This window comes from Macaca nemestrina, chromosome 1, assembly GCF_043159975.1.
Source record: "Macaca nemestrina isolate mMacNem1 chromosome 1, mMacNem.hap1, whole genome shotgun sequence".
In the NCBI taxonomy this organism is placed as follows: domain Eukaryota; kingdom Metazoa; phylum Chordata; class Mammalia; order Primates; family Cercopithecidae; genus Macaca; species Macaca nemestrina.
Window position 1 is genome coordinate 133010071 of NC_092125.1, and position 15112 is coordinate 133025182.

Below are 15112 nucleotides of genomic sequence, written 5' to 3' on the forward strand. Positions count from 1 at the left end.
CTGTCATTCCTTTAACATTATTAGCTGGCGTTCTTCTGTCAAGTGGACCTTTCTCCTCTATCAGTGGGGGCTGTCTGTGTTGGGGCTATCTGTATGCTAACTGTATGAAATACAGTTCCTATGAAATACAGTTCTTACTGGAAAGAAAATAAATGCTTAATTCTTTCCCTTTACTCGTTCTCGAAGTAAGGAGTTCCTTTAGTAGTCACTTCAAATGGTGATACTAATTTTTCCAGCATTCTCAGTGTGTGTGTGAGTGTATGGTCACATGTCGCATAATGATGTTATGGTCAACAACAGACTGCATATACAACGGTGGTCCCATAAGATGATAACACATCTTTACTTCTTTTATGTTTACATATGTTTAAATACACAAATATTTACCATTGTGTTATAGTCACCTACAATATCCAGGACAATAACATGCTCCACAGGTTTGTGACCTGGGAGCAATGGGCTATTTCATATAGCCTAGGTGTGTAGGAGGCTACACCATCTAGATTTGTGTAAGTGCACACTCAAGTTTGGATAATTGTGAAATCACCTAGCAATGCATTTCTCAGAGCATACTCCCATCATTAAGCAATGCATGACTGTATTTCAACTGATTTCATGTGTTTAATCGATTACAGTCATTATTCTTCTGGATGCTCAAACCCGTTATAGTGGTGACCCCTTTAAGCTGGCTCCCATGTGTTCTATTAACACGGTCCTGTTAACTTTTAAAAGCTTCCTTGCTTTTGGCACAAAAGATGTTCTGGGATTCACCTCATACTTTTCCCACCCACACCTGGCATCATTCATTTCTTCAGGGGCTCTTGTTCCTTTAAGTATTAGTATAGAATGAGTAAGAGGCTATAATGTGGGCATTAGGGGTGCTTCGTATTACTTTGATTCTAAATGTCTTTTGAAAGACATTATTGGCTAGGCACAGTGGCTCACGCCAGTAATCCTAACATTTTGGGAGGCTAAGGTGGGAGGATCACTTGAGCCCAGGAGTTTGAGACCAGCCTGGGTAACATAACAAGACCTCATTTCTACAAAAAATAAAAAAATTAGCCAGGTGTGGTGGCATGCACCTGTGGTCCCAGCTACTTGGGAGGCTGAGGTGAGAGGATCACTTGAGCCCAGGAGGCAGAGGCTACAGTGAGCTAGTGAGCTCTGTTAATGCCACTGCACTCTAGCCTGGGTGACAGCAGGACCCTGTCTCCAAAAAAAAAAAAAAAAAAAAAAAAAAAAAAAAAAAAAAAAAGGCATGCTTTTGTGATTTAGAGAAGTTTAAAGAAAAACAAAACAAAATAAAAAATTCACCTTTAGAATTACCTGAAATAAACACAGATTTTATTTTATTTTATTTTATTTTGATTCAGATTTAGAAAGGAAAGAGTGTTTCATTCTTGGCATAAACTGAGACAAGTAAGGATGCTGAACAGTACTATGGATGTCATGAAATTAGAATGCCCAAGCTGGAAACCAGATTAGATACCAATTTAAGCCATCTAAAAAAGCAAGTTATTTATATGAACAAGTAAACAGTCGGAATTTGTTATTTGTTTTGTTTTGTTTTCTGACATGGGGTCTTGCTCTGTTGTACAAGCTAGAGTGCAGTAGCATGATCATAGCTCATTACAGCCTTGAATTCCTGGGCACAAGCAGTCCTCGCACCTTAACTTCCCGAGTAGTTAGGACTCCATGCCCAGCTAATTGGCCTTTTGATTTTTTTTTTTTTTCTTTTTTTTGAGATGAAGTCTCACTCTGTCTCCCAGGCTGGAGTGCAGTGGCACAATCTCAGCTCACTGCAACCTTTGCCTCCTGGGTTCAAGCAATTCACTTGCCTCAGCTACCCGAGAAGCTGGGATTACAGGCATGTGCCACCACACCTGGCTAATTTTTGTATTTTTAGTAGAGATGAGGTTTCACCATGTTGGCCAGGCTGGTCATGAACTGGGCTCAAGTGATCTGCCTGCCTCTGCCTCCCAAACTGCTGGGATTATAGGCATGAGCCACCACACCTGGTGCTGGTTTTGTTTTTAGTTTGTTTTGACATCTCAAGTAAGATCCAACTTAATAAGTCTGGGTATAGCAAATTATAAAATCACAGTACATTTTGTGGAGGGCCTGTTTTTTTCTGGAGAATTTTTTTCACAAAAATTAATATTTTCTGTAACATGATAAATCTTAAAGAAATTATGCTGAGTGAAAGAAGCCAGACCCCATCCTTCAAAAGAAAACATGCTCTATGATTCCATGTACATAAAATTTTAGAAAATCCAAACTAATCTGTAATGACAGAAAAGCAATGAGTGGTTGCCTGGTGATGGAGTATGCAGGGTAGGAAGGGTTGGGAAGGAGGGATTACCAAGGGGTACGACGAAACTTCTGGAAGTGATAGACATGTTCATTATCTTGATTATGGTGATGTTTTATGAGTATATACATATTTCAAAGCTTATCAGTTTTTATATATATATATATTTTTGTTTGTTTTGTTTTTTGTTGTTTTTTTCCGAGACAGAGTCTCACTCTGTCGCCAGGCTGGAGTGCAGTGGCATGATATTGGCTCACTGCAACCTCCGACTCCCTGGTTTAAGTGAATCTCCTGCCTCAGCCTCCTGAGTAGCTGGGATTACAGGCAGGCGCATACCACCACACCCAGCTAATTTTTGTGTTTTTAGTAGAGACAGGGTTTCACCATGTTGGCCAGGATAGTCTCGATCTCCTGACCTTGTGATCCATCTGCCTTGGCCTCTCAAAGTCCTGGGATTACAGGCGTAAGCCACTGTGCTGAGCCTCAGGCTTTATATTTTATGTATGTGCAGTTTATTGTGTGTCAGCTGTATCTCAATAAAGCTTAGAACAAAATTAATGACATCAGATAGGTTATATTTACAGTAGAAATTATCTGACAATATTCTACATAAACAACTGATAACTTGCTAGCCATTCTATTTCATTTGCCATTCATAATATGTTCTAAACAATTATCTTGCATGCTAGTTTTATTTCACATCTGTACCTTTTTGCTTTTACATTTGGACTTGTTTTTTATATTTTTATTGTAATAATAAACTATGAAGCATAAGCCCATGTATCAAATAAGCAGGCCTATAGAACATTACCTTCAGTTTAATGAGAGAAATTTATATATGCTTCATTTTAATTGTGGAAATGAGAAAGATTTCTAAATATTTTATGTATATATTTTCTTAAGCAAGAATTTGTAGTAATATTGAATTTACGTTTTTTTCTGTCTTAATGCTAGTAAAACCAATTATATAAAAAATTAACAAAAGTCTTCTAGAAGTATAAATTATATTATTAACATTTTACAGGTGGAAAGTTATTACAGCATAGAGCCATGAAGGGTAGAAGAGATCAGGACTAGACATCTTAATAGTAGTATTGGAAATTAAGTCCTATCTTGTAATGCCAATTATATTCTATAGTACTGTCTTTTGTAACATAGTCGTAGTCTGCTTTTCAAAGCTGGAGGGTCATGGTAATTTTGGTGAGGGAAACTGTATTTGTGACCTCCAAGTTCTATCTATGAGTGCTTTGACCATAGACAGACCTCTACTTAAAAACAGTTTATTGGACTCACTTATGCCAACTTGTATCTGTGACATATAAGAAGGTATATATTATTTTAAAAATTGCAAGTTGAAATCCAGTTACTTAATTTTTTTTTTTTTTTTTTTTAGTTACTTAACATTATCACCATTATATCAAAGCTATTCCATGTTTCAGTGCCTTGTCGACTGTAAACTTGGTTTAGACCATGTGCAGTCACTCATGCCTGTAGTTCGAGCACTTTGGGAGGCCCAAGTAGGAGGATGATTTGAAGCCAGGAGTTTGAGACTAGCCTGGGCAACACAGCAAAACCTCATCTCTACAAAAATTTTTAAAAATTAGCCAAGGGTGGTGGAGCACACCTGTAGTCCCAGCTATACAGGAGGCTGAGGTGGGAGGATCACTTGAGCCCAGGAGTTTGAGGCTGCATTGAGCTATAATTGTGCCACTGCATTCCAGCCCAGGGACAGAGCAAGACCCAGTTTCTTAAAAAAAATACACACACAAAACAAACAAAAAAATTAGATGGGTGTGGTAGTACACCCCTGTAGTCCTGTCTACTCAAACAGAGGAAACCCTGTCTCAAAACCAAAAGAAAACTAAAACCAACTCAGTTTAAATTGTGTTACCTCGAGTTGTCTTTACGGCTGATGTGGTGACAGATGCTTTCTGTACCCTCTATTTATTTAATACAGTAAAATGATTCCTCACTTTTCTAAACAACTAGAGCTCTTTGTACCAAAACTTTTCAAAAACTTTTTTTTCAGAGAAATCATTAATTTTGTTTTTAAAACTTCATATATGTTACTTCTTAAAGTGAGGATATTGAGTAAGCTTTTTTGCTTATGCAAAGACACGTTATGAACATTCACTATTATACTATAAACAATACAATTCTGCATTTGATTTTTAGTTTTTCAGCCTGTTTAGATTGTCATTGTGCCAGGTCATCACTCACCTTCCTTTCTGAGAAGACATATAACCAAGTTTGTTAAGAAGTATTTGCTAACAGTGGCAAATAGGAGCTGATGAACAGTCTAAATACCTTTCCTCTGGGTCAAGTGCACGGTTTTAATGCTGAGGCTGTGTGGCACCTATTTTAGGTACTCTGGGCCATGAAGCTTTATTAAGATGAAGTTGCCAGGATGCTCTACCACCAGATAAGTGGAGAGTTACTATACCTAATTGAGAGGTACCATGGGGCAGTGAAAGGAGGAGAAAGAGGGACGTGAGCTTTAGGGGAATACTTTATAAAACTAACATTATTCTGCCATTATATTGCATTTACCCCTTAACATCAACATATATTGTTGATTGGTTTCTCTGTGCTAATACTATATATACATCTCATTTAACAAATGTAATATCTGCTTTTGACACATGGACCATTGAGACTCAGAGGTTAAATTACCTGCCTATGATTACATAGCTACTAAGTGGTGGAGCTAGGATTTGACCTCAGCTCTGTTTAATGTGAAAGCCCATGCTCCTAACCACTTTGTTACACTGATAATTTAGTTCAGAGAGGATGGATATCTGCTTCATTTTGCATCTAAACCAATGGGACTTACTTTCTAATACTGTACATATGCATATTTACAAAATTCTGCTGCAGCAACACAGTTTAGTTTATAAATACATAGATTTTATAATATTGAAATGTTTACCAGGATTAGTATAAAATGTTTTAAAGAAAAGCTCTTTGACATAAAACCATTCCAAGAATATAGTATATCATCTAACTAAATTACATTCAGTAACATAAATTGCATGGTTCAATGCTAGGCATAGTGGGTGCTCTTGGTAGCTATAACTGTTCATTTTGTACAGCCTATTGTAGATTAAATTGATTGAATTCACTGTTTTAATAATTTGAAATGAAAAAGACAATGCAATGAAATGTCCAGTTTGGATGTCCTTAATTTTCAATTTATAAACATTTGGTTGAAATATAAATTGAATGAAGAAAGGTCTTCCAAACACACTTGAATACTTTAGTATTTCAAAGCATTTTCCTTAAAAGAATTTCTCCTAGCTGAGTGAATTAATTGGATCACTTAATGTTGTTCTTAGAAATACCTAAGAATATTGCAGTTTCACAGTTTTATCAATTCATATTATTCTTTTATTTAGTTAACCTGAAATAATGTGGTTTTATTATAAATTTGCTTTCTACGAGGAATTACCTTAACACTAAATTGACAGGCTTCATAAGAAAAAGTGCTTACTTACCAGAGTTCGTTTGCTGTTTCTTAAAATTAGTTAAAGCTTTAACTGTACTCTAATTCCCTAACCGAAGATCAATCATCAAAGGCTAAAATCTCACATATTAGATTGTAATGCTAGAAACATGAAAGTCATATCAACTGGGGAGACTTGTGAAATTCAAGTTTGGTCAACTTCATCCCCCTTAGAGTCCGTTTCTACATTGGTAACTTTAAGAAATCTGTCCTGCATACTCATAACCTTTTTGTAATCAGAGGAAAAATATGTGTAAAAACACTGAAGGAGGACAAGGCAGGAGGATCACTTGAAGCCAGAAGTTCAAGACGAGCCTGGGCAATGAAGTGAGACACTGTCTGTATTTTTAAAAAAATAATAAAAAAGCAAAAAATAAAACACTTTGAAAATTATTTAAAGTGCTGTGTAGTAAGGTGGTATTTTATTACTTGGTTAAGAGACAGCGTTCTTCCAACAACTACATGACTATTAGAAGTAATACATGAGTGACTTCTCACAAGTAAGTTTGTCACTTATATTTACACCCAACTTACTCTAAAAGGGTAGTACTTTATAGTTAATGTATCACAAAATGTTTTCCAGAAAGGTGAGTAGCAACAAATTACTTGGCCTTTTGGAAATAATGTAATAATTTTTGTATATGATATATTTGGATATTTATACCTTGTCTTCAGCAAATATGCATTATCCAAGTTAGCATTGGAGTTCCTACCATATTGGGGTTCCTACCATTGAATCCCCTGATTTTCCTTTGGATCTTGGTTCCTCATGCTAATCTTTCTTACTCATTTCTCCAATGACTTTAACAGATGTAGGGAATATACAGGGATTCTGAAAATTCAACAAAATTATGCCTTGAACTATAGGAGTTGTATTCTAGCTACTTTGACCAGAAAGAAAATGTACTAGGTCCATGAACTAATGGAAACAGCACAGACTGAGTCAGCCCCAGGACTGAATTCAGCAATTAGATTTATTAGGTGTCTGACCTTGAGCCAATCCGTTCAGTCAAACCTCACTTTTTAAAATGTCTGTAAAATGGGGTTAATAACACCTATCTTAAACAGTCGGAATGAAAAGTAAATTAAGATACTGCATATGCAGCACAGTATTTGACACATAATAGGTGCTCAATACAAGTTTTGGGGTTTTTTCTCTTCCCTTCCTCACCTTTAGGAGAATTTCTTTGTAGCTCCACTGGGCCAATTCATAGACTAGTAAAGAGGAATGAATAGACTGTCTTATTACAGTTGTAGCAGTAGAAGATTTTTATTTACCTAGAAATGAATGTCAAAACTGTCAAAGCAAATTCAGTTGTCTGTTCATTTTCAGAAGTTCTGTCAGTCTTTAATCTACCAATTCAGACTGATTCTGCTATACATATACATCACTGATTTCCTAACAGCAGAATTTGACAATTAAATGTTCTCAATAACATTTTTCTTTTGCGTGCAGAAATATATGCTAGTAGCCTGAGATGCTTTTTCTAATTACAAGAACCCAGAACTAGAGAATAAAACAACCAAATTAGCATTAGCCATAGCAGTTCTTTTTTCTTTTTCTTTTTTCTTTTTCTTTTTCTTTTTGAGGCAGCCTTGCTCTGTCACCCAGGCTGGAGTGCAGTTGTGCGATCATGACTCATTGCAGCCTTTACCTCTTGGGCCCAAGTGATCCTCCCACTTCAGCCTCCTGAGTAGCTGACACTACAGGCACACCCCACCACACTTGGCTAATTTTTAAATTTTTTGTAGAGAGAGGGTCTCCCTGTGTTGCCCTGGCTGATCTTTAACTCCTGGCCTCAAGCAGTTCTCCCACCTTTACCTCCCAAAGTGTTCGGGTTACAGGTGTGAGCAACCATGCCCAGCCACCACGCATTTCTTAAACTATTCAAAGCAGAGCAAACTTTTAAATACTATGTCATCTCAGGAAAGTGTTTAAGATTGTCAAAGATTTTATGATTCTTGTCTGGTGCGGATTTTTTTGAGACTGGGTCTCACTTTTTCACCCAACCTAGAGTGTAGAGGTGCCAACATGGCTCATTGCAGGCTCGACTTCCTGGGCTTAAGTGATTCTCCTTCCTCAGCTTCCTGTGTAGCTGGGACCACACATGTGTGCTATCGTACCCAGCTAATTTTTAAAATTCACTTGTAGAGACAGGGAGTCTCACTTTATTGCCCAGGCTGGTCTTAAACTCCTAGGCTCAAGTAAGTGATCCACCCACCTTGGCCTGCTAGAGTATTGGGATTACAGGCATGAGCCATGTGCCAAGCCCATTCTTTCATGTAATTTATCTTACATTTGATCCTTATTCCACACTGCTTATAAATATAAATGAGAATTTCATTAGAAAAATGTTCAAAATACAGTTTTTTTTTTTTTGTTTTTTGTTTTTGTTTTTTTTTTGAGACAGGGTCTCACTGTCATCCAGGCTGGAGTGCAGTGATGCAAGCTCATTGCACCCTTGACCTCCTGGGCTCAAGCAATCCTTCCATCTTGGTCTCCCGAGTAGCTGGGACCACAGGCGTGTGCCACCAAGCTTAGCTAATTTTTAAATTTTTTGTACAGATGGGGTCTCCTTATGTTGCCACAGCTAGTCTTGAATGCCTGGGCTCAGGTGATCCGCCTGCCTTGACCTCCCAAATTGCTGGGATTGCAGGCATAAGCCACTGCACCTAGCCACAACACATTTTAAAATTTCTTGAGGAAAACTCTCTTTTTTAAACTTGTAGCTGCTATATTATTTCAACAGGAGTGACATATCCACCAGATACTAATAATTAAAAAGTACCAGGTACCAGCACACATACGCCCCCACTCAACCCATACCATTAGGATAGTTGTGTTTTCCTGTTCTGAAGTAGTTCAACTTTTATACATTTAGACGATAACTTGAATTTATTTAGATATTATAGGCCACTAAGATTTAAAAAAAAAAAATTCAACTGAAGTTAAGTTTTACCTTGTTACCAGATTCAGAAGAAGATGTTGTTGAAACTCCTGCAGTGTCCCATGATGAACATACACACCAAGAGATAAAGGGCCGAAAAACACTGGCAACTCCTGCAGTTCGCCGTCTGGCAATGGAAAACAATGTAAGTTCTCTTAATATTTAAGTCTGAGATTGTATAGAAAGTGTACATTTGTATCTCTGAAAAATTAGCCAACTATCCCATGATGAAATGGCTCAGTGAAATTAAGGAAACATGAAAATATTTGCTACTGAAAAATGATACTTGCATAAAAATACATGGGAGAAAAGAGAAGTTGTAAACTTATTACTTACTGTCAGTTGAGCAGTGTGATTTTATTATTCTTTCTTGGAGTCTAATAACAGTAAGAGCTACCATTTATTGAGCACTTGTAAATACCAGGTCTTAGGTCAGGTATTCTAGAGGCACAGCACGAGATAGGAATTTGAAGGAGGGAAAACCTGTAAAGGGAATGAAGGAGGCAGGATAAGAAAGGGAAGAGAAGGGAAACTGGCCAGACATGGTTATGGTATCAATCATCTGGCCTGTCCCAAAGCTTGCCATGGTCCTAAGGAAAAAAAGAAAGACTCCGGCCTGATCTGAGGGTGAAGGGGAGAACCACAGAATTACTGCTTTGAGGCAAGGAGGTCCGCCTTTTGTATTTCCTCTGCCAGTCATTGACTGAATGGAAGGTGGAATGCCAGGCAGGGTGGCTCCCTGGCACTGGGATAGGTATTTACATATTCTCATTTAACCCCGTAAGATAAGGAGCTGTTTTAAGACTTGGAGGGTTTAAGTAACTAGTCTAAGGTCACACAGCTAACACAGCAACAGAGCTAGGATTCAAAAGTGAGTCTATATCACTCCAAAACCTGTGCTCTTAGACGTTACATACAGTCTCAACAATCATTGCCTCCATTATTTGAGCACATATGTGCCAGACACTATAGACACATTATCTGTAATCCTCAGAAGGACCCTGCAGGAAGGTTGATTAACTTATCTAAAACCAAGTAAACTGAACTAGGAATTTGAACACAAATCTTTCTGGTTCTGAAGCCTGAATACTTTCCACTGTGCCCCACAATGAGACTTTTTTTTTTTTGTCTCTTTTTGAGAAAAGTAAGGTTGCTGTGGGAAAAAAATAAAAGTTTATATTTTGTGAAATATGTAATAGAGTCATTAAAATGTTCATATTCTTTCAGCCAGTTATCCTGCCACAGGGGAACAATTCCCAGAAAATAATCTAGGATACATTCTTCCTTGTATTTTATATAGCCAAAAATTAGAAGATGCATACGTGTTCAAAGTCAAATTATGTTATGTATCCTTGATGAAATTTTATGTAACCCTTAAATGTGTTTAAGTATGAAGACCATTTGGCATAGCAGAAAATAGATATAGTAACATGGAACACTAGGTTATTAAGGGCATCCGATGAAATAATGATTTAACGTATTGCTTTGAAATCTATAAAGCATTTTAATAATTTTTTTCTTAATAATATAGGAAGGGGCCGGGCGCGGTGGCTCAAGCCTGTAATCCCAGCACTTTGGGAGGCCGAGACGGGCGGATCACGAGGTCAGGAGATCGAGACCATCCTGGCTAACACGGTGAAACCCCGTCTCCACTAAAAAATACAAAAAACTAGCCGGGCGAGGTGGCGGGCGCCTGTAGTCCCAGCTACACAGGAGGCTGAGGCAGGAGAATGGCGTAAACCCGGGAGGTGGAGCTTGCAGTGAGCTGAGATTGTGCCACTGCACTCCAGCCCGGGCGACAGAGTGAGACTCCGTCTCAAAAATAATAATAATAATAATAATAATAATAATAATAATAATATAGAAAGGAATATATAGAAGAAATGTATGATTTCACTTTCCTAAAACACTCCCTCAAGATGTGGATAGGATACTTGGGTAGAATGCTTGTGTGATTACTAAAAATTAAATATTGGATTTAGTTGTCAGAAATCATCTTTTTTCTTTCAGTTTGCATATTTATGAATTGAGGTTGTTTAAAATTAAGAACCAGTGGCATTTACAGTTGTTTGTAACTGCCTAAAAATTATTTGTTTAAATTTTCATAGTCCATTTGTTACACACGTAGTGTTTGCCTTAGTAAAGTCCTTTATTATTTTAGACATCCTTAGAGATGCACTAATACAAATGAAATGGGGCCTATTCCTAAGAAATTAATACCTACTATATGTGAGGAGATCATTCCAAGCTCTTATGTTTGTTTGTATTTAAATAGAATTAAATGTTTTGTATTGATCTTTCCAAAGCAACTACTAGAAAAATAACATTTGAGAGAGCTTTTGTATTATGATCATCTAAGCTGTTACATTTTTAACTGATAGCCAACGTCAGAAACATTGGTCTAAATTTGGTAGAGCATTTAGTTTCTCTTAAATTCTCAGCTCTCCCTCTTCTTATGTAGTCCCCAAGAATAGAAAAGGTCGAGTAAGAATTATGCAAGAGATTTTAAAATACTTGAGTATAAAAATGTAAGTTTTCAGCTGGGCAAAGTGGCTCACGCCTGTAATTCCAGCACATTTGGGAGGCTGAGTTGAGAGGATGGCTTGAGGCTAGGAGTTCAAGACCAGCCAGGGCAACAGAGTGAGACCCTGTCTCTACAAAATTTTGTTTTAAAAAGTAAGTTTTCATAAATAGCTCTAGATTATATATAATATAGATACCCATTGGTTATCACACGCACATGTGAACCGTGTATACAAAGTAATAAATGATTACTTAAGTAGAAAATGAAAAGGTTATTTCTTTTTACTAATTTATTGGACAGATATATTTTACCGTCAACTGATCAAATTCCATTTTGAAACTTTAATGATATTTTTAAGTAGTTGTATTTTTGGCATTAAAATATATCATTTTTTAGATTAAGCTGAGTGAAGTTGTTGGCTCAGGAAAAGATGGCAGAATACTTAAAGAAGATATCCTCAACTATTTGGAAAAGCAGACAGGAGCTATATTACCTCCTTCACCAAAAGCTGAAATTATGCCACCTCCACCAAAGCCAAAAGACATGACTATTCCTATACCAGTATCAAAACCTCCAGTATTCACAGGCAAAGACAAAACAGAACCCATAAAAGGTAATGATAATAATAACAATAATATAAGGCAATAGTTCATTTATTTTGGGGGAAGCTACCTCAGTAAACTATACGTTACTAATATGGTGTTTTTAAGTCTTACTGAAGGGAAAGTTCAACCTCAGTCAGCATATAATTTATTTTTTTATTTTTTTTGTTTTTGATACGGATTTTTGCTCTTGTTGCCCAGACTGGAGTGCAGTGGCACGATCTCAGCTCACTGCAGCCTCCGCCTCTCAGGTTCAAGCGATTCTCCTGCCTCAGCCTCCTGAGTATCTGGGATTACAGGTGCATGCCACCATGCTCAGCTAATTTTTTGTATTTTTAGTAGAAACAGGGTTTCATCATGTTGGCCGGGCTGGTCTCGAACTCCTGACCTCGGACTCCCAAAGTGCAGAGATTACAGGCATGAGCCACTCACCGTGCCTGGCCATAATTTTTAAATGATGAAATAACAGCTTTTCCGGGAAACACTTCCAATTTATGTATACCATTAACTTCTGAAGAGGAATACATTAGCAGGTTTCTTGAAGTATAAACTTGTATACTGATAATTGCTCTGTTTGAAGACACACAGGATATTTTAAACATTCACTGTTTGTAGTTAGCTTTCAAAATAACTAGTTCTGATTTGTTATTTATAAACTCTTGGAATGATTAACTTCCAGAAGAGTGGCTTTGCAGGAAAGCTGTTAGGGAAATACATGGCTTGCATTCTTTGGAATTTTTTATATAACACAGCATTTAATGCAGTTACCTGCTATGTTATTGCATTTGCTACTGAGTGTCATGATGCAGTCAATGTTCCAGCTTTGAAATTAGTGACTTTCAATGTAAGGTAACGTAATGAAGAGAGTAGTAAGAAGAAGGGTTTAACTGAGAGAGTAAAGGACATTAGAGAACCTTCCATTTTAGTTTCTTTAAAAAAAAAAAAAGGATGAAGAGATTTAAGAATTTAAATAAATGAATAACAATTGAATGCTTTTCAGGCTTTCAGAAAGCAATGGTCAAGACTATGTCTGCAGCCCTGAAGATACCTCATTTTGGTTATTGTGATGAGGTTGACCTTACTGAACTGGTTAAGCTCCGAGAAGAATTAAAACCCATTGCTTTTGCTCGTGGAATTAAACTCTCCTTTATGCCTTTCTTCTTAAAGGTGAGATTTCATTCATTTCAAACAAAGCTTGAGTAGGACATTTATTTGTTTGTTTTTTTGAGACAGAGTTTTGCTCTTGTCAACCAGGCTGGAGTGCAATGGCGCGAACTTGGCTCACTGCAACCTCTGCCTCCCGGGTTCAAATAATTCTCTTGCCTCAGCCTCCCAAGTAGCTGGGAATACAGGCACCTGCCACCATGCCTGGCTAATTTTGTATTTTTAGTAGAGACATGGTTTCACCATGTAGGTCAGTCTGGTCTCGAACTCCTGACCTCAGGTGATCCACACCCACCTCGGACTCCCAAAGTGCTGGAATTTCAGGCATGAGCCACCGCATCTGGCCCCCCAAGTAGGACATTTAAATTTTGCTTTGCCAACATGCAATGTGTTGACTGTGGCCTTGAATAAAAATATTACTTTTCACAGCATCAAATAGAAAATGTGCCATTTCTTTGTTCAATAGGAAATTATAAAATTGAAATGTCTATATCATATGTTTAGCCACTTATCTTTGAGCTAGGTAGAGACAATTCTGCCAGTTAAGTAAAGCCTTTAATCCTAAAAGGATCACTCCAGCCAAGTCCTGGTTTGAACTAAAATGAGACTTGATATTAATTTTGCAATATCACTGATATATATTTAATATTTATTTTCATTTATTCAACAAACTTATATTGAGGCTCCTGGGAATCATTTCTAGTGCTAAGCCTTGGGACCAGTATAAAATGGAGTAAGATCATCAGCTGACCTTGAGCAGCTTACAGTCTAGCTCACATTAGTGACTGTGCAGCAGCTACCATGTGCCCGGCTCCATACTAAGCATGCTGTATACATTATCTCTTAATTCTCAAGTAACCCTGACATGTAAATATTACTGTCCCCACTTTCCATTTAAGGAAATTGGGGCTCAGAGAGGTTGAGAAACTTGTTAAGGACTTATAGCTAACAGGTGGAGAAGCTCTTTCAGATTCTGGTCTGTTCTACTCTGAAGGACATCCTGATGTCTCTAATGCGAGCATGTTCAGTCCTTTCTCTACACTGCACCAAGACTGGTCTTCTGTAAATCAAATTATTGTAATATTCTCTGATTCTTTTCAGTGGTTCCCTTTCATTGCCTTTAGGATAGTTTCCATACTCCTTAGTGTGGCATACAAATGTGTTTTAAGTCTCTGCTGCTTGCCTCTCCGTTCTTATCTCACTCCCTCATATGAAGCTACCCATAATTGCTAGAATACACAATTCCACTCGAAGTGCCCCTTCTTCTCCATCAAACACCTGCAAATAAATCCCAAATTGTGGTCAGGTACAGACTCCTTCTGTGGCTGTCACTATTTGAATTAAATACTCTTATTTCCCACTGTTACTTATCTCAGTGCATTGTGAGTGCTTACTCAGTTTTCTCTTCACTTACTCACTTACTGGGCACTGAGCCTCATGAGACAGAATCTGTTCTCCTTTATCTCCCTTTTTTTTTTTTTTTTTTTCTAAGAAAGGGTTCTGTCAAGGCAGGCAGATTGCTTGAGCTCAGGAGTTCAAGAACAGCTTGGGCAGAATGGTGAAACCCCATCTCTACAAAACATACAAAAGTTACCTGGGCATGGTGGCACACACCTGTAGTCCCAGCTACTCAGGAGGCTGAGGCAGGAGGATCACTCAAACCAAGGAGGTTGAGGCTACAGTGAGCTGAGATCATGCCACTGCGCTCCAGCCTGGGTGACAAAGCAAGACCCTGTCTCAAAAACAAACAAGAAAAAAACTTCCAAGTCATAAAAATTAAGGAACTCGTAGCAATTCTTTTCGTTGTATTTTTCTTCAGTTGATCTATTCTCTTAACCTGTCCTAATTAAACTAATGACTATGAAGTGTCTCTATATGTTTAAACTTTTTTCTTAACTCTCTAGTTCAAGAATTTGATTTTTTTCCATCAAGACCCCTGATGCACTGAGAAAAATAACACAAAGCATGTAAAGAACTTTAACAGGGACCAGAAAAGGGCAGTGGGGAAGGGAATTCTTTTTAAGAATGATCTTAAGCATTTTTATTTTGCTATCTTTTAAA

The 15112-nt window shown here is 37.5% G+C and overlaps 1 protein-coding gene across 10 annotated transcripts in view; it reads left to right on the forward strand.

Annotated features, from left to right (window-relative positions):
* Positions 1-15112, forward strand: part of LOC105485459 (dihydrolipoamide branched chain transacylase E2) — a 97896-nt gene that overhangs the window by 38750 nt on the left and 44034 nt on the right. For all 10 annotated transcript variants that reach the window (XM_071072866.1, XM_071072894.1, XM_071072782.1 and 7 more), the window contains 3 exons: positions 8785-8906; positions 11682-11898; positions 12888-13054. In XM_071072866.1, the coding sequence (XP_070928967.1) occupies positions 8785-8906; positions 11682-11898; positions 12888-13054 (506 nt within the window). The remainder of the gene's footprint in view (positions 1-8784; positions 8907-11681; positions 11899-12887; positions 13055-15112) is intronic.